The 19,935-nt window shown below is 32.7% G+C and overlaps 1 protein-coding gene across 3 annotated transcripts; it reads right to left on the reverse strand.

Moving 5' to 3' along the window:
• Positions 1 to 1,198: 1,198 nt before the first annotated feature.
• Positions 1,199 to 19,252, reverse strand: LOC125063748 (serine protease nudel). Of its 3 annotated transcripts, none has more exons than XM_047670347.1 (27): positions 19,143 to 19,252; positions 17,727 to 17,826; positions 16,870 to 16,977; positions 16,344 to 16,796; positions 16,208 to 16,277; positions 15,787 to 15,888; positions 14,915 to 15,025; positions 14,068 to 14,300; positions 13,103 to 13,257; positions 12,329 to 12,456; positions 11,590 to 11,770; positions 10,362 to 10,648; positions 9,817 to 10,115; positions 9,527 to 9,642; positions 9,289 to 9,448; positions 8,184 to 9,189; positions 7,940 to 8,109; positions 7,746 to 7,859; positions 7,484 to 7,661; positions 6,906 to 7,331; positions 6,199 to 6,387; positions 5,471 to 5,621; positions 4,747 to 4,915; positions 4,215 to 4,409; positions 3,253 to 3,484; positions 2,147 to 2,275; positions 1,199 to 1,559 (listed from the first exon to the last, which is right to left on the reverse strand). In XM_047670347.1, exons 2-27 carry the CDS (start codon positions 17,812 to 17,814, stop codon positions 1,250 to 1,252), a joined length of 5,760 nt encoding a protein of 1,919 aa, XP_047526303.1. In that variant the 5' UTR covers positions 17,815 to 17,826; positions 19,143 to 19,252; the 3' UTR covers positions 1,199 to 1,249. The 3 variants fall into 3 exon arrangements, with proteins under 3 accessions (XP_047526303.1, XP_047526304.1, XP_047526302.1); XM_047670348.1 differs by having other exon boundaries at positions 16,208 to 16,259; positions 16,344 to 16,799; XM_047670346.1 differs by having other exon boundaries at positions 16,344 to 16,799.
• Positions 19,253 to 19,935: the final 683 nt, after the last annotated feature.

A 19,935-nucleotide genomic window follows, 5' to 3' on the forward strand; every position in this document is an offset into this window, starting at 1 on the left:
ATCATTCCATTTTGGTAGCATCATTCCTTTATAATGTTAGGTAATAAAGAATGAATCAGAATGGAGTTAATGATCCTAATGCAAATTATTAGATAGGTACTCTGGCTTCGGGGTGACATACTTGACCTCACATAATATCGAGTAGTTTTTGTTTCGTTCAAGAATTTATATGATATAGTTTTTGATTATTGAATTGAGAATCGAAAGGAACGTGCAAATTGATATTTTTATTGGCACTTATTTGGATAAATTGTTGCCGTGTCGTGTATTGCGGATGCCCTTTCTATCATCTCAATTTCGTTTAGTATCCGAGTAGTCTGAAAATAAATGTGGAAATAAAATAACGAAAATCATAATTATTTGTATCTATTTACCAGTGCATACAGGCAAAATTATTATTAACATTAATAATCTATATTTTAGGCTAAATTTTGCATACATATTATAAATTATAATTAAATAACCTTCTAGATTTTTTAAATAATTTTCATAAAAAATATTTGACATGTTTTAACTTCCAGCGACAGTTTTTTTTATTTTTATGGCTCTGGCACGATTTGTGCATCAGCCAGCGTCAAGTATAGGATTTTTTATAATTCGTGCTTGTCTTTAGAAATTCGACCGTGTCCTCCATGTACGGTTTAGGTACTCGCCCGGCACCGCACAACCCTCCCAAAGGCCGAGAACAAATTTAAATTAAAACTTGCCCTCGAACCGGGAATCGAACCCGGTACCCCTCACCTAGCTGCCACTTAATAAGACCGCTAGGCTATGAGGTCCCTCCAGCGACAGTTTAAAAGAACTTTGTTGACAAAGTTGTTTTCGCGCCATCTATAAAAATTCATGCGAAACTAAAGAAGCTATTCAGCTAGTTTAGCAACTAAAGCCTTCAACGGCTTCAATGGAAGGTTTAAGATATGCATTAAAGTATCAAGAGATGGCATATCTTTAATCAGCATTAATAATCTAGACAATATTTATTTTAACCATTATAAGGTGGATTTCATTTTTTATACGCTGTATCTTATTAAATTTATCAACTTTATTCGTTTCTTCTTCAGGAGATAATTCTTTATTTAAAACGTTATGTAATTAGACTGATTAAGTTTTAATAATAAAAAGATAAGTCATGAATTGAAATGTGAAGGAGCTTGTGTAAATCAGTGTATAGGAATTGAGATTTCATAGAATCAATACATTGTTTCTTCGCATATATTTATTAACCTAAGATAAAAATAAATGAAACAGATTATAAGCACTCTATAAAAAGTCGGAAACAATTAGCTAAAGGATCAAGCGTGGCACGTGCGATGGGGGAATGAGAATTCCTTAGTCGTATATTTGTATTATTATTTAGTGGAATGTCGGCAAAATCATCCACAACGAGGTTGTTGTGTGGATAGGATTTCTCTGGCGTCGGCAGCTGCTTGGCGTGACCGCCAATAAACCCAACTTCACGACAAATGTCTTCTAAATCCGATTTCGTGTGCCCTTCAGTTGGATAGCATTTAGAGTACCACACACCGTGGGAACGAAGTATTACTTCGCCTATACCTGGCCTGGAAATAAATATAGTTTGGTTTACCAAGTACTAATACTAATAAAATATTTTGAAACAAATGAACATCGCTAATTTCCAGAAATGTACAATTGTTTCCAAGGAGTAACCACAGAGCAATAAAAACGTAACGAACAAATAAACTCAATTTTGAATTTATAAATTGGTATACGCGGAGTCGAGCTTATGGAAATTAACAAGGAATCTTATTATCTTTTTGTTCACTTCCCTACGTACTGAAAGCTTTATTAATTGGATTAAATAGCTTTAAATTGCTTGCTTTCACAGAAACTTGTGATACAGAAAAAATGCTTAAATATAATACTTTTAAACTGTTTCATTCATACCATTACTTTTTTAAGCCGTTTACAATTTCTTTAAGTTTGGTCTACCCCAAAGCTAGAGTAAGACTCAAATTAAAAAAAAAACACAAATAAATTCTATTTAATACTTTTTAGACAATTTTGGAGTCGATTTTTTTAAAGAAATAAGAAAGATTTATTAAGGCAATGGAATAATTCCCTGAAAGAAACGAGGCGTAGATACATATAATATACAATATACATAAATAATAGTAAAATGCCTTACAATGTTCCTTGAGGTGCGCTGAGACCAATACACGTTCGTTCATCTTCTCCATTTGGACAGTCTGGTATTCCGTCACATACCATATCCATCGCTATGCAGTAGTCTTCACTGGAAGCATCTTTGCCACATCTAAATCATCAAGTTCTCATCGTTAATTTTTTTTAATTTTATTAGTGGATCTTAGATTAATAAGAGTTTAATTAGGTTGATCATTAGTTTACGGATATGGGTGCGATTTAGATGGAAGGCAATTTACTTGGCTTTCATTTCCTGCAGTAGTGCCCACAAGTTTAATGTCAAACAATCCTATTTAATGGACTTTGTATACGTTAAGTGAAATGGTTGTTAAAGTGAAGTCAAACCAAAGGGTTATCTAATCGTATTTATTGAGGTACATTCTACTGTTTAAAATATATGTATAATGTATATACTATATATACGTATATATATACGAGTATATCATAACAATTTACATTGTATAGAATTAGAAGCAAGTGTAACGAGGAGGCACCGCCAAAGTTGTGGGCCAGGAGGCCTTAAAAGTTCCCATCATCCATTTTAGAAAACACCTATATCTACTGGTCAATTTCAAGGACAAAAAGTCTAAATATTCAATATAATATAAAATCTATTTCAATACCATAACACTTTAGGTGAACATAAAATTAACTGGAAACGTAGCAATACGTTGTTACGTAACGATATTTTGAAAATAAAACATTAAGTTTTATACATCAATAATTCAAAACAAGCTAAAGGTAGAACATTATTTGCAATAGAATCACTCGGATACAAAGAGTGAGTATCAATTTCAATGCATTTCAATGGTCAAGTATTGAATGGCACTATTTCAAATGCAAGCAAGCAGAACTGTAATATGGTTGTACCTAGTTGTAGGAAATCTATAGAACCCATCTGACCGTAAAAATTCCTTTTACGAAATAGTTGCCTGTATAGTGCATACTAATGCGAAAAATGAGACGATTTACAACGTTTATATTACAATACAAAGCAAAAATAGAATAATAATACGAATAAAATAAACAGTTTCACATACATAAACTAAACATAGTAAAAAACTATATGAGCCTATGTATGTTCAATACCTGAAAGCATTTTTAGCGAAACACTTGCAGAACAAAGGATCTTCATCGCTTCTGTCGTGGCAGTGTAGGACTCCGTCACACAGCCTGGAGGGCATCACTCTACTGAGGTAGTCCGAGCAAGTTGTTTGGCCAGGTTCGTCTGTCCCATCAGAACAGTCTGGGTGTCCATCTTTGAATAGCTCTTTGGAGATGCACTGTCCATTTCGGCATTTAAGTTGACCTACCGGGCATTCTGAGAAAATGTTTTTATTACAGCCTCATGAAAAAAGGTTCTTTCGTCAACTTATATTTATCAAAAATAATATATAGATTTTAGATTATTTTTGTTATTTGAATAATTGATTTACAATTTAATCAACGTGTTTTGAGCAATTGATAAAAGTAAGGTGACCAACTATCTGAGTTTTGAACTCTGTTTTCTGTACTCTGAAAGTACTCATTTGTATAATTTAATTTTCATAGAAATTTCCTTATGTTGTCCAGGCACTAATGCTGCTATTGTTAGGGTATTTTCACTAGGGGATTATTGGAGCACTGCTCCAGAAGTCGCAACTTTCTGTAAAAACATTATCTGCCGCCTTAACAGTCAAATTTAATATGCGATATGAAAGTTTTTCGGATGTGGCTACATTATTAGACAAACATCCTCATTTGGCAAAAAAATCCACTCCGAATAAAAATATGCATTTAAAAGAAAATAAAGATTTTATCGTTTATCTAATTAAAAGTGAATAACTTTTTGAAAAAAATAGTTGGTCACCTTAATATAAGCAAAAGTAAAAAAAATATTAACGTCACGTTATAATCTACGCCTTACGCATTATAAATATTTAAAAATGTATGACTAAATTAATTTACGAAGACACGCTAATACCAGAAGCTGGTGGTTTGAATTAAAGTCGTTTAATAAGCAAAGAAGGTGATATCGCGGGGCCTAACGTCATTTCTATACTAATACTCACCACAACCTCTATGTAGAGGATCCTTAGAGCAGACAATGTGCTTTCTTTTACATGACTCTGGGGCCTCATCAATTCCATCTTCACAGTGCCTAACACCATCACAGACCTGACTCATTGACACGCAACGTCCTCTTTCGCATCGCGACCCATCACATTCTTCCACCTCTTGTTCATTTATCGGCATGGTCGGCCTCTCTGTGTAGCAATTTAATTATACAGTTAATTTATTCCTTCAAGATGAGCTACTTTTACTTAATATGTTTACATTTTTATTATATCTTCGGCATGTATTACCGCCAATTTTTTTTAATTCAGAGACGCACTTCAAGACCTGATTAATAACTTTCTTAGTATACGAGCTAGCCTTTGAAAGCTAATTCACACGTTTATCAACAATGTATACTTTTCCGAGAAATTAATATATGTAAAATATGCTCGATTGTATTAATAAAAGCATTTGAATATGAACGGTAGTGTACACAATTGAACCAAATTTGTGGGAAACAATGAACCTGAAATAACAAACTCGTACCTTCCATATATTTTATTTGATATTTTAAATTTTCAATTTCAGTGCCAGTTAATCGGTTGCCTATATTACATTCGCCCCCCGGTTCAATGAATGTTGCCGCAGGGTACCAGCCTTGTTTTGTATGGCAACTAATTATTCCCGCCCAAGGCCGCTCCACAGGATAACCGTTCTGTAATAGGAGCATTCAAGTATTACGCCACGCAATTGTTGGAGATTATTGACCCCCCCCCCCATGTAACGCGTATAGTAAAACGTTTCGTGAACACCTTTTTATACCTAGACGTTACCATTATGTGGTGTAAAGTACTGGAAAGTTGAAAATAATATTAATAATAACGCGTAATTAAATCCCCGCCCCGCATCGTAACGTTTTACAAAAGGATAATTCAGTGACGCTATACCTAAGCCTATGTGGGTCTTAGTCGCGTCCGTCCATTTCTTTAACAATTTTTTTAGGTTGCTTCAGCCATCTGTGTCTGATACATGTCGTAGATTTTCGCCTTCAAGACAAGCCGTTTGCATGCATGTTTCCTAACGATGTTTGCCTTCGCCGTCGAAGCAAGTGATAATTGTGCACATAGAAATAAACCATTGGTGCACAGCCGTGATTCGAACACAAGACCTCAGGGTAGAGAGTCGCACGAAAATCATTATGCAAAAACTTAAAATCGAAGAAAAAATTTCCGACCAATATAAGCATTGATAAGAAGTATGTGTCGCTTACCGTACACGTGTCTATAGTAGACTGTCTCACAAAACAAATTTGATCGCCTCTGCAACCTTCTCTAGTTTCCTTAACCAATAAGCTGACTGTGTTATTAAATACGTCCTCACCAACTGCTACGCACAATGCCCGTTCATTATTGCCCATATATCTGAAAAATATTAGTAGTTCCATTATATACCTAACACTCCTATTATATCATTTAAACAGTAACAACACTGTTTAAATGATATAATAAAATAAAATTGTAAGTAACTTAATAATTCACTTAACACTTAAAATATTACTTCTATCAATTCATTCAAATCGAAGCTAAGTGAATATGTTAAACAAAATTACTTTTAAATTCATTTCTTATAATTACTTTTAATTCATATTTCTTTGGTTACTTTTATTTTTAAGTTTATTGCATGTACGGCTATCTTTTTATTGTGATTGGTTTAAGAACGACTACAATGTTATGTTAATCTAGAGTATTATTCTCATGTAAGTGAATTTTTTTATCTTTTTGAGAAATAAAGTCTTTAAACCTAATTATTCACATATTTTTTATTTGATAACCCACTCGTAGTCATTTACCCTTTAAAGAATTCAAACGTCGGAATTGTGTTAAAATAAACTAATTATTATTTATTTATTACATCTTAGTAAGAAAAGCATTCTTTGAAATATTACGTAGGAAGCAATAAAATAGACTTGGCCCATATTTTAAAAGCCATTAAACTCACACAGTAGAGGGAATCATCGGTTTCACCATTGTGGAATATTCCGCCTGCTCTTGTAAATGTAAGAGAACCGCTTTACTGTTATACAAATCTTTCACGCCATCAACTTTACGTACTTGCTCGTAAAGGCTTTTGGTTGAAAAAAGCGTTTTATGTGATCCTAAAACAACCGTATTGTAACGAGGGTTTTGCCTGTAATTAAATTGAAATATGCTTAGAAAATTATACAATGTAGGTAAATAAATATACATATGTAATTAAATGTGTACTCGCGAACTACACATTTAAATAGATCATACTTAGAAAATGTCATTATTGCTGCGGAAACAGTAATTAATTTAATAACTGCTCATTTACGGGGCTTTCAACACTCTAAACTAATCGATACATATTTTAGTCAAACACGAGTTTCTGTTTATATTACAAATGCGTCAATGTTTTGATTTAAAAAGCACGGATATTCTTAAAAAAAGAGAGGGTGAGAGGCTGACAACGCCAGCCGCGTCAGGTCGCGAGCTTTTTGGCAGTGTGAGTGTCCATGGGCGGCGGAGTCACAACATCAGATGAACCTCCAGCCCATATGCCTACTGTATGAGCCAAAACTGTAAAAATAAAGTGTAACTGATATAAGATTAATCACCTAATTACTACGCTGGTGCCGCGACAGAAATAAGATATGCAAGTAATATTATATTAACAAAAATACTTACAAATTCAAAGTACTTATACATTCATTTCTAAACAAAACCCAGGACACATCAATAAGCACTCCAGTACACTTATAAACTCCATTAGTGTAAAGTTTTGCAACCCACGGCCATTGCTGAACAACATTGTCAACTGCTGTACGCTCAAAGAGCTGGGGCACATCAAAATTAGTGTATAAAGACTGATCGCAAGAGACATATAAAGTCATACAAGTTTTTGTTACGTTCGGTAAACATTTTTCTTTTAACAATTCAGGATCTGATATAACGACATTACTAGATTTTTGTTTGGCTTTATCAAAGTGATTATAGGTGATCATTACTGGCTCTTTCTCTGATTTATTTCTTTTGCTTCTCTTTGTATCGGGTAATTCATGCAAGTTGCTCTCTTTCACGTTAACGTATTTTATTTTATATGAGTTTGCGTTGCTGTAAAACAAATAATTAATGATAATTACAAATAAAAGTGCAGTTAATCAAGCTAATCTTCAATTTTAAAAACATTATTAATTAATTAATTAATATTAATTTTGAATTTTATAAAAACATAATTTTTTTAGCGAAGTAAAAAACTCAAATACCTGAAACCTAAATATCGGCATATATGCACCGCTGTTTCCTCTTGTTCGTGTGTCGACATATTTTCTTCGCAAATCACGTGCCAATCGTTATTTTGCTTTTTAGTTACGAAACCGTCGAAACGAACTTTTGGTCTTCCATCAATGTCGAAACGAATATCTTTCCCATTCGTCAATGCGACTTGAAAATAATAATGACATTAATATACCTATTACAATCTGAGATATGCTACTGTGTTCAAATAATTAAAAAAATATTACTTACAACAATCCAACTCATCTTCCCCTAATGGACACTGTGGCTTGCCATCGCAAACGTACTTTGTGGATAGGCACATTTGACTACGTTTACAAAGAAACTGATCCCTGTCACAGCCAACTAAAATTTAAGAGTAAAATTTAAATAAGTAGTTTATAGAAACGTGTATTGAATACATGTAGATAACGTATAATACATACAACAATCGACTTCATCTTGACCATCCGCGCAATTATAGTTCCCATCACATATTAATTGATTTTCGAAGGTCGCTAAGTAATCAATACAAGTACAGTCTAACTCATCCGTTCCATCTTCACAATCAGCTTTGTGATCACATCGGTTTTTGAAGGAAATTATTTGTGGAATTCTATAAAAGATATATCGATGTATTAATGAGGCTATTATTCAGTTTAAAACTAACGCTATAAAGTTAATACTTACTTGTGACATCGAAAATGTATAGGAGGCTTGTGTTTCGCTTTGTATTTTGTTGCTTCAACAGTGTATATTATATTTTCGATTTCGGGAACAATATTGTTTAAATAATCTAAGTTTGACGACGTTTCAGTTGGAACAGTCTCTATTATTGCGCTAACATTTTCCTTTGTTGGCTTAATGCTTGTTTCTAATTTTGTATTTGCTTCTGTTACACTTGGTGCAAGAGTCGTCGTTTGTTTGTTTTCTATGATAGGTTTTTCTGAAGTAAGTGAACTATTTAGTTTAGTTTCATCTCCTTGTAAAGGTAAGACATTTTCGGTAGTACTTAATATACCCATGTTCTGGTTAGATAAAGTACTTGCTGTTGTTTCCGTCTCTAAAAATATGTTACCATGATCGGCACTCGTTGATACCATCGATTCTCCATGTAAGTTGAATGGGTGTGTTTCTAAATTATTCATATATATTGTTTCTAAGGTCGTAGTTGGAAAATCAATTGGATCATCTGTGATTTCTTCACTCGATTCTTCATCATTCCTATTAGGAGTTGTTATATCAGGTAAGTATGTATCAGTATAGTTTTTAACAATGTCTGGTTCATTATCATTTAATAATGTATTATTAGTAATATGATTTATATCAGTTGAATTTGTTAAAATTAACTTTGAAGTGTTGTTGACAGTTGTATTTTCTGAAGTAGCAACAATGGCTTGATTTGTAGAAGCCAAATATTGATCTGGCTCTGATTCATTAATTTTGACTGGGCCTTTTTTTATTAAGTTGTTTATTCCAATTTCAGATTCGTTAGCATTTTTACTGAATGGAATAGATAATATTTCCTCAAATATATTTGGCTGTTTTTCTTCGCAATTGAATTCATCTTCACCGTCTAAACAGTCTATTATTTTATCAAACATCCGATTTTTGGGAAGGCATTTGGCTATGCCCGAGTTGCATCTAAATCCAGGGCACTCTTGTTTAGGTTTAATGTTTGGCAAATTTCTTGAGGCTGAAACATTATTTACATTTTAAATTGATAAAAAATAAAATAAAACTTTTTCACAATAGGGTAATAAAGTATTAAGAAGACCATCTGAAAAATACTTACTAATGTGATATTTAATCCAAGGGAGTAAAAGGCTTACTCTAGTATATACTCCAGGTTCGCCCTTGCGTGCGCAACCATCCCCGTGACTCACAATACCGGCTACATACCATTGGTGTTCGTTTGCAGGATTTTGACATAACAATGGACCTCCACTATCACCCTTGAAAGAAACATAATTTAATACAAATTTACTCTACTTAATATCATGAAACTAAAAACAAAAGGATCCTCAACATACTTGGCAGGTATCTCGACCTCCTTCAACAAGACCAGCACATATTTCATTACCATCTTGATCTTCACGATGATTGCAATGTTCCCAAATAGGTAATTCCACCTCTCGCAAATGGTCAGCTGTAAAAAGGACATTTAAAATATATTCATACGTCAAGTTCAAGTTTTGCTAATTGAGATTTCTTACATTGAACATAGATCTGCGTTGATGAATCCAATTAATATGAATATTTTAAAAAATCTTTGTTTTTTTTAGTAGTGATAGGTAAAGCATAATATATACAATATACATACGATCTGGTCCGTGTTCAATTGTAGAACCCCATCCTACAGCAGTACACAGCGTGCCTGTTGGAGGACCCCATACCCAATCCGCACCAGCCACTTCAGGTCCTGGCAAACATATAGGTCTGATCCAGCGGCTAAATTGAATTGCGGGCTTGACTTTTAGAAGACTTAAATCGTTTTTCATATCGTGTTGGTCGTAGTTTTGATTTACGATGACGTGGGTCACACGATAATTCTGTTCTTGTGGAGAAAATGAGAAGCGACGTAGCATGCCCACTTGTACTTCATAATAATGTTGCCAATATCTGAAATCAAAGAGTAAACAGCAAATTCGAAAAATAGCTCATTAATGGGTGATTAAAGATCGAAGTAATAAGAGAGTCTACCGGTGCTTAATTGGATTATGACTAGAAATTTTTAATCGAGTAGACACTTGATAAAAGAAAATATTTACTACATTTTATCTATATAAATACAAGAAATGTTGGTTTCCTTGATGTTCTTTTTTCTTGGTATCGTTTTATTAAATATTGTTGTGTTATATAACTTACTTGTTAACACAGTGAGCAGCCGACATAATCCAATTTTGATTGATGATAACTCCTCCACAGTGAAACAGCCCATCTCTGTACAAAGCTACTACCCAAGGCCAAGCGGCTGGTTGACTTGGTTTTCCTCCTACAACTCTACTCTCAGTTCTCTTCTTTCTACTCTCATGAATGCCTTCACGTGTTACATCTCTTTTAGCTCTTGCTAACGGGTCGTAAAAGAATAAACGGTATGGGTGTTTGTGTAAGAGAAATCTTTTGTTGCGTCCAAACAATTGATTTTCAGCATTCTGAAAATATTTTTAATGTAACCCTGTGCAGCGTGTTATTTGGTTTGCACGGCTGAAGTTTTTTTTTAGAATATTTTGTAAATAAATATAGTCTATGTTACTCAGGGATAATTTAAAATTCTAATGGTGAAATATTTTTCATTTCAGTCTAGTAATCCAGTAGTTTGTGAATAATAATATCACACGCGAGCTACTAACAAAATTGTACGTTTCTATCTAGTATCACAGATAATATGATTTATTTTTAATTTTCTTTTTGGAAGCAATTTAATAATATATTTCAAAAGATATAAGATTTATATTTATTTGTATAACAAAACTCATGAAAGGCTTGATAAAATGTTCAAAGCAGTAATGGAAAATTACTTTGAAAGCAGAAATGGAAAATTACTTAAGGTTTTCCATTTCTGTGACGAAATTTGAGCAATAATTATACACTTTAATTAGTGATTGGGTTTTGATCACAGAGAAAAGGTTTACTTTAAATATTGCCTCTAAACCTAAATAGTTAATTGTAATCAAAATTGGGAAAAAAATTTGAATGAGCAATTTTGGCATAATGATATGAACGTGTGATTCACAATCGGGGGCTAAAATCCCGCTAAAATACGTTTGTACTGTGAAGTTAGACACGCATACTCATGCAGATCTAAGTACATTTAATATCTGGACTACTTTTTCTGAAAAAGTATTTTATACATATCTTTTTGTTTTAAACATGTGCCATGTAATACGGAAGAACTCCAATCTAGTCAACAACAACACAGTTGCTCCCTAGTGTGGAGGCTACCGTTAGATTTATTTTGTCATAACCATATTTTGTTATGCATAACTTTTAAGAAACCTTAGTAGCAAAAGTCGACTACATGTGTCAGGCACAAAGCTGATTACTACTGAAATAAAAAGCTTAGCTTAGCTTATTAGAAACAAAATGTTATTACTTCTCTTATAAGCTGTGACGATGTTAATATCCTTGTACCGCACAGTAAGTCTGGACACGTGACGTATATAGCAGTCGAGTTATAACAACTCGTACTATTATGTATAAGACCGCCTGGCGCTGTATTTATGTAGTTCACTTTTAGCGATGGATCAATTTGGTGTTCTTGGATATATGGAGGTCTGCAAAAAATCGGGTAAACTTAAAAGTTTAATTAAATTGACCTCATACAGAAGAGATGAATGAAACACGACGACTAGACGACTCATTGGTCTAGTGGTTAGTACCCCTGACTGCGAATCCATGGGTCCCGGGTTCGATCCCCGGCTGAGACGAACATCGATGTGATGAGCATTTGGTCTTGGGTGTTTAAATATGTATTTATATGTCTATCTATCTATAATATGTATGTATATCCGTTGCCTAGTACCCATAACACTAGCTTCACCAGCTTAGCATGGGACTCAGTCAATTGGTGTGAATTGTCTTTATAAAAAACAATAGTGCAAATGTTTATATCTTATTCGTCTAACAGTAGTGAGAGAACCTTTCATTTCACATTAACACACAATATTAAGCAAAATAAATTACAATATTGACTAGTAGGTATAACATTGCTAAATTCTAAAAAGTAACAAAAGAGGGTATTTCAAAATGTGCGTACATTCCTACCCTCTTTCTTTTTTATACGTGAGTATAAATTGAAACAACTTATCTATTTAACACATTATTGTTATTACCTTATAATAAGACCTGTTTCGCGACGACAGGCATCATGTGCCCACATGTATGGGTTTTTGCAGACAGCATACCACTTCCCTTTAAAATTTCGGTGCAAGTACCCTTCAGTATTTGAAATTCCGAAGAGCTATAAAAAAGTTGGTCACTTATTATTGGAATATATACTTGTTTTTTAATTATACATATTTTAGAGTAGCAATATAGATATCTCATTATTCTCTTTATAACTATCAGATCGTCGCAAATTTTGCATTATCTCTATATATATAAAATTCTCATCTCACAATATTTGTTCCCATACTCCTCCGAAATGGCTCGACCGATTATTATGAAATTTTTTATGCATATTCAGTATGACTGAGAATCGGCTACTATCTATATTTCAAACCCCTAAGTGATAAGGTGTGTCCACCCAAAAATTATTATTTTATTTTTTAGACATTTTTTTTTGTTATGATATAGCATACAAAAATACATACAACCCTTAATTTCCATCACACTCTACGATCAACCCCAATTTTTTATTATAGCAAATAGTTATTTTTATTGATTTCAATGTTCCTTAGAAATAATATACATGGCAAAACAATGTTTGTCGGGTTAGCTAGTATTAAAATAAAAAGACTAATTAATAAACGATAATAATAATCATGATAAACATGCGAACTCTCTTGCCGTGAACTTGAATGATAAAAAGCATTCAAAATCTCAAGTTATGTTAAAGATTTTTTATTACGTAGTTATCGCATAAAGAAAATAAAAATAATAGTTACAGGTTTGTTATGAAGACTAGGTGCTAGCATGGTGCAGTCGTTTTCGTCCTGGTGGTTCGGGCAGTCGTTTATATTATTACATCGTTGCTCTTTTGTATAACACATGCTTTGAGTTCCATCCGAAACTTCACAGCTGAAAGTGTTTTCGCTACAACCTAAAAATAAACTTCTTATTACGTTTAAATTTATCTGTGTGTCGAGATGATCAAACATATTTTTTGTATTATCATTAACACCTGAGAAAGCCATAACAATAAATTATTATCACATGAGCAATCAAAAAACGGTATATAGACGGTAGACCTATTTATGATAGGTATCTCGATTAGTTTTATATAATAATCCTATAGGCTTAGGAATATATTATGTAATATTCAGTACAAAAAATCTTTGATACATCATGCATTGAATATTATTATGATAATTTCAGCGTACGTAACAAGAAAATAAATATCTAACAAACTTCTATTTTTCTGAGAGACACTACATGAATAATGTAAAACAATATTGTTTTCTTTATTATGCTAACATAAATACTGAAGTCCTGATAGAGGCAAAATCCGAAAGAAAGTTGAAGACGCATAAATATAACGCCAGTTCATAATTATAATTTCGTTTAAATCTGGATTTTTCGAAGACCTATTTACTAGTAGACGCTGTAATTTTAAATGTCATTTGTAAAATGGCTTAAGGACACGGAGAACCTCGCGATTATTCGAAATATTCTAAAATTTAAATAATTCTCAAATTACTTATAAAATCTGTAATACTCACTTACAAAGTAATTTTACTGAGTTTTGTACCTATTATACACTAACTAATAAATTCAAAGGAGTCTAACCCTAAGTTGCAGAGTCGAGACCTAGTGTCTTTTGTAGGATAAAAACGTATTGGTTTTCATGTACGGGTGTCTAAACTTAGCACAAACAGTTTATTGAATGTTAGGTAAATTTACAATAACGTACCAAAACATCCCATTTCATCTTCCCCAAATGGGCAATCGAAGTATCCATCACAAAGCCTGGTTCTATCCACCCGCTCCCTGCAGCTACACCGTGTCTCGTCACTCACATCTTCACAGTCAACATTTCCATCACACCACAACGTTTCATTGATGCAGTCTCCGTTACTACAGGCTGTAGTACCAGATGGGCAATTACGTTGCACGGAGCTGTCTTTGGCGAAGGGAGGTTTACAACTGTAGAATAATAGGAATTTATAGTACGGATAGGATAATCAAAAATGTATTATACGTTATAGCTAAAAATAGAAATGTTAATGTCAAAATATGGAACATAATAGTGAAATAACTAAAAAAAGGGCCGCTACTTTAGGCGCGCCTTTTAGGTCAGGGCCTCAGATTTTTATATCTATCGATCAGTGATCGTGACTTTTTGGTACAAAGGCATGCCGGTTTCCTCGTTATGTTCTCCGTCACCGTAAAAATGCGTGTTAAATGTGCGAGAGTCAGTCACACTAAATATATTCCGATATTTATAGACGGTATCTTCACCACATACTTAAGGTATATATTTTTTAGTCTTTATAATAGTATAATATAATTAAAAAGACAAAACACAAAATTTATCTATATATAATATATTTTATAAAGAATTGCTAGACTTCATAATTTAGACGAAATATACTTATGTCTTAAATTTAATATTTCATCATAATAACATTATAATATACTCAGGACAAAGAAAGCTTGAATACATATGTAACTGTGTAAAATACTCTTGAATTATTTATTAACTTTGACAGCCAGACGTAATGAAGAAACGTTGTTAATATTTATAAAGGTAAACTTACTTTGACTTGATGTTCATCGCAGTTTCAATATCTTGAGGGTGCGGTTTAATCTTACGCTTGTTCCCAAGCTGCCCTTGAGGATAATCTGGAAAAATCTCCGATGGAACTTGCCTGCAATAAGTTAATTAGCGCTTACTCTCTTGTTCATTACGTCTTAACTAAATTACACATTAGTTCTTTGCTTTAAAATTCTATTTACGCTGTGATGAATCGAGACTTATCAGTTCTTAAGTTAAAATGCTGTTTCGTGCATGAGGTGATTTTGCTCTACACTACAATCCGTGAATTTGCGTGCTTTTTGACAGAAAACTGGGATGCTATTTATCCTCCTATTTCTCTAAGTTCACATATTGTTCATCGAATGGTGTATGGGAAAGGAATTTATTCAATTGTTTGAAGCAAGCATAGTCGTGATTTCAACCTGAAACATTTATCGTTCACCGGTACTTATAATCCAAATCTCCGGTTTGATCGGAGCCCGACTATATAGGCAGTTTGTATTTACTAAGACTGATGAATAATAAACGTTGTTAGATGTGAAGCATACATATATACAATACTATACTATTTTGATAGATTTATCAAAACAAATATTTTTATAAAATGGTGTAGGTATTTGCGTGTTGTTTTCACAAGAGTGTAAGTGCGTGCTCCTAGTTCACAATGCCTACTGCTGATAGAGGACCAATCTTAGTCTTCTGTCTTTGTCTTCGTCCTTACAAACATTTTGTAAAATGTATATAGCGGATAATATATTACTAAAGGCATCGCATCCGTAAAGGTTCTGTTTAGTACAGCGAAAATTACTCATCGATTTAAATTGATAAAGATTATTATGCACCTAAACAAGGAGTAAAATTAATAAAACTTACTTTGACATTATATTTAGAGCAATCTCTATATCTTGAGGGTGCGGCTTTTGAATGTCTTCGTGTGTTCTTCCATACGGAGGCAAAAAGCTCATCGGAATTTGTCTGGAATAAAATCGTCGCTTCTAATTACCGAAATTTAATATATATGTCACCGTAAAATTGTAAACACCGTTAGATTGTAATCTATCTCGCGAGATTGTAAACTGTCGAAAGATTGTGAACCTCAACGAACTGCTTACAATTTAACGTATTATTTCTGTACATGTCGGATAATGAGTGAAGTGAGAAGCTACAGGTCCAGTATACTTTTAAAGTCACTGTTTATGATAACCAATCTATGTCGGCTTAGTACTGTAAGAATAATTTATGTATGTTTATAAATAAATAATGTGTTTTGTATGAAAAATAGATAATAGAGTACCTGGGATAATTGAGTAAATCTGGCTGATATTCCGCTTTAAAATTGTCATACCCTGAAAATATTGTACAGTCTATAATTTATACATATAATAAAATATATATTAATATAGTCGACTTAGGACACATAGAGATGTTACCGTAATAGTATGGTCCACTTTGCCTCAAAAGACGTGTTAGAAGACAATTATTATTCGATTCTATTAATGCTTCTGATTGAAGTCCATTCGGATTTAGTTCTATTGCTGGTTCTGATAATTGAGTATCAACTATAGCGTCTCGTTTGAATATTTCGCCTTTCCTATGTTCATCTTTTGTATTACTATTTTTAGTATCTGTCAGTACTTTCAAAGTTTTAACAAACTCTTTGCACGTACTTCTATGCGGCTTTTCATTACATAAAGCATCAAAATCAGAAACAATTTGCTCTACTCTTTCTATTTTTTTATTCTGAGCTCTCTCGTATTGATTTTTGTCTATTCGTAATATTTGTCGTTTGCGTCTTAGTTTCGTATTTTGTCCGAATTTTTTTATTAAAATAGATTTGTTGACGGGTTGAGTTACCACAATTATTTCTGTTTTGCAAAGATTTTCTACTAGAAAACAAAAATATAAACATAGAATATCTTTAACTAAAATACTCTTAAATGTATTTACTCAACTTACCATCTCCTCCTAATACAAAGACGTATACTCCTATAACACATCCAAAAATAAATACGAACAGTAAGACTCTATGCAATATTAAAAGGAATATTTGTCCATTCGTGTTTGCTGGAAAAATAAAATATTTATTAATAAGCTGACACAATTTAGTTTCAGCACACTTTAAATAACGAGGTTCTTGAGGTGTACAATTATCTAGAAAGATAGCGTTAGCATAACATTATAGATAGTTTTGTTAAATGCGATGTCAATCACAATCTACAACCTCTTTAGGTCTGGTCTTGGTATTTTTCAATGTAATAGGCAAGTAGGTGAACAGCCTGACACGCCGTCGACTTTTTGGGTCTAAAACATGTCGGTTTCCTCACGATGTTTTCCCTCACCGTTTGAGTGAATGTTAAATACGCACATAGGAAGAAAGTCTATTCGTGCACAGCCGGGGATCGAACCTACGACCTGAGGGATGAGAGTCGCACACTGAAGCCACTAGGCCAACACTGCTCTAACGCTATAGTTCTATTTAAATATACTTGGCATTGCTTACTACCCGAATACTATTCGAACGATGTATGTTCGTGGTTCCGATAAATTCCAACATAGCTGTTGGAATTTTTCATTGGATGAATTTGAATTTCATTCATATTTTCAATACAATATTTTTTTAGTACTATTTAAGAGAGCGTTAATTATTTGTTCTATGGCACTGATTATGGAAATACAATAATTCTTATGCGATATTAAGGCCTCCCATGTAAACGTTAAAGATGAAGCGATTAGACACGGTTCTCCTTTTTTGTCGGTTATAAAGTGTATTTAATCATATGTCGGTAAAAATTCGTGATGTCATATATGTTTACCATTTCTCTTTGGTTCGGCCAACTCCATAGGAAGTCCAGGAAAAGTTTTATCTACATCAACGTCCACGGTGTTACCGGTAAACGTCATCGTCAAGTTAATCTGGAATTTATAAAACAGGTATTAAACACTAGACTATATTTTGTTATTTAAAAGGCAATTTGATAATTTTAATATTTATTATTCATATTTGTATTTGTCAAAGTGTAAATAAAACGTTATTACTTTTATAGTGTGTACGTAAAAAGAAAAATATTTCTTTTATCTAATATTGGTACTTGAAAATGTTATATTTAAACATACATTCCCTATTTTACTTTTGCCAACCGTTTGTCGTCTATAAGAACAATATTCCGAGTTAATATTGTGTGTAATATCTACAATTGATATTACTCATAAGCCGAAACAATATCGGTTATTACGTACATTGTAATAAAACAAACGACCTTTGAGGGTAGGTTGGCGAATTGTAGCTTTTAAGAGAAATATTTGGGATTTGGTGGGTCGTGTAATATTTGTTTGTTTTTTAAGTACAAAATAATAGTTACAGCCATGTTCTCAATTTGCGGCTTCTGAGATGTACAAATTATTTGTAGGCAAGGATTACTTTTCTTTATTCATATTAATAACGCACATAGATAGAAAAAATATTGTTTAAGTTAAAACGCCCGACCCCAAGGTTTGGAATCGCGTACTAATATAATAATTGAGAATGAAACACAAAAGACAAAACGATGGCGCGTTGTTTAATTGTGATTAAAAATAAATTCTACAATTTTTTTAGTCTCTCCACCAGAACTTCAAAATAATTATTGAGGTTGAGTTGCTGTAGAATAATAATCACTCAAGTGTATTGGTCTACTATTGGTGATTTGATTAGGCGGAATTGAAATGTGGTACCAATGCTATGCGATCGGCCATCCGTATTGATTAATTGTGGTTAGCATATTATAAACCTAATAATGTAACAGCTATAGTGTAATGAATTACTTTTATATAATTAAGAAGGTTTTCTTTTAATTTGTATGCCGAGAGATACTTTTAAAATAATATGGTTAAGATTATTTTAATAATGATTTTCAACTTCACTAACGAAATTCACGTTACCTTATTAAAAGGCGACCATGAACTAAATTTATAGTCAATGTATAGATAGAAATATATATTGATAGAAAAACTATTACCTCAAAAAGTTTCATGGTATTAACATAAATATTTTTTTTTTCATACAAGTAATATAATGTAAATTATAAACGTCAAATTTTACACAACTAGTTCTCAAATAAAGGCCGCAAAACGCACGGCAAGACTTACTATTAGTGTACCCACTTTTCATGTATAAAATGATTTACGATTTTTATAATTAATTTTGCCATTAGATCTTGCAAAGATCCTCCAATACTAATTGAAGTACTCACTTGTTAAGATGAACCCGAAATTCCACAATCACAACACTAAGCTCTACGTCATAATTTAATTGTGATGAAATGACCTGCAACATACAAGCCAGAACAAAGACTAATAAAAATATAGGTACTTGAAATTTGCTGATTCTCGGATCATTTTGCTTACGCTACCTGTATTGTTACATTGTAATAAAATCGCTGAGCAATTTTGTACTATTTAATTTACTTTAATTTGAAATGTTGCATTGAAATTATCTGGTAAGATTTCAAAGAATCGATAGAACAATTTCCATTGTAAATAATACGCTAAGTAATGAGGAAGATTTCGTAAAACATATTCGGTACTTAGTAGGTCACAGTTCTAATCAATATATAGTTATTAAGACATGTAATGTTATAATTTAATTTACATTACTAGTTTATTTGTAGAAAGCAATAGCATAGACAAAAGACACTTCTATCTCCACGAACAAGAAGCACAAAGCACAAAATCGGACCAGGCCATGGTCCGATAAGCTTTAGCGCCTCGATGAGGAATATGTCCCAGTATTTTCGACAATTAATCGTATAGTCGTAGTAATTCTGGGAACGTTAGCCATATTTAGATATTAGAAATAATAAAAAAAAATTCGTCTTTAGGTATTTCTATACCTTAAATTGAATTTACAATCAAAAAGTTTATATGTTTAGTATGTATAATGTATGTTCTATTTAGCTGGTTTCTTGTATTATCCGAAACCTAACATGGTTTACTGATTCACCTGCTCACAACAAATAAGTTAGTATTATCTATGCACTACAATGC

Source organism: Pieris napi, chromosome 3, assembly GCF_905475465.1.
Source record: "Pieris napi chromosome 3, ilPieNapi1.2, whole genome shotgun sequence".
Lineage (NCBI taxonomy): Eukaryota > Metazoa > Arthropoda > Insecta > Lepidoptera > Pieridae > Pieris > Pieris napi.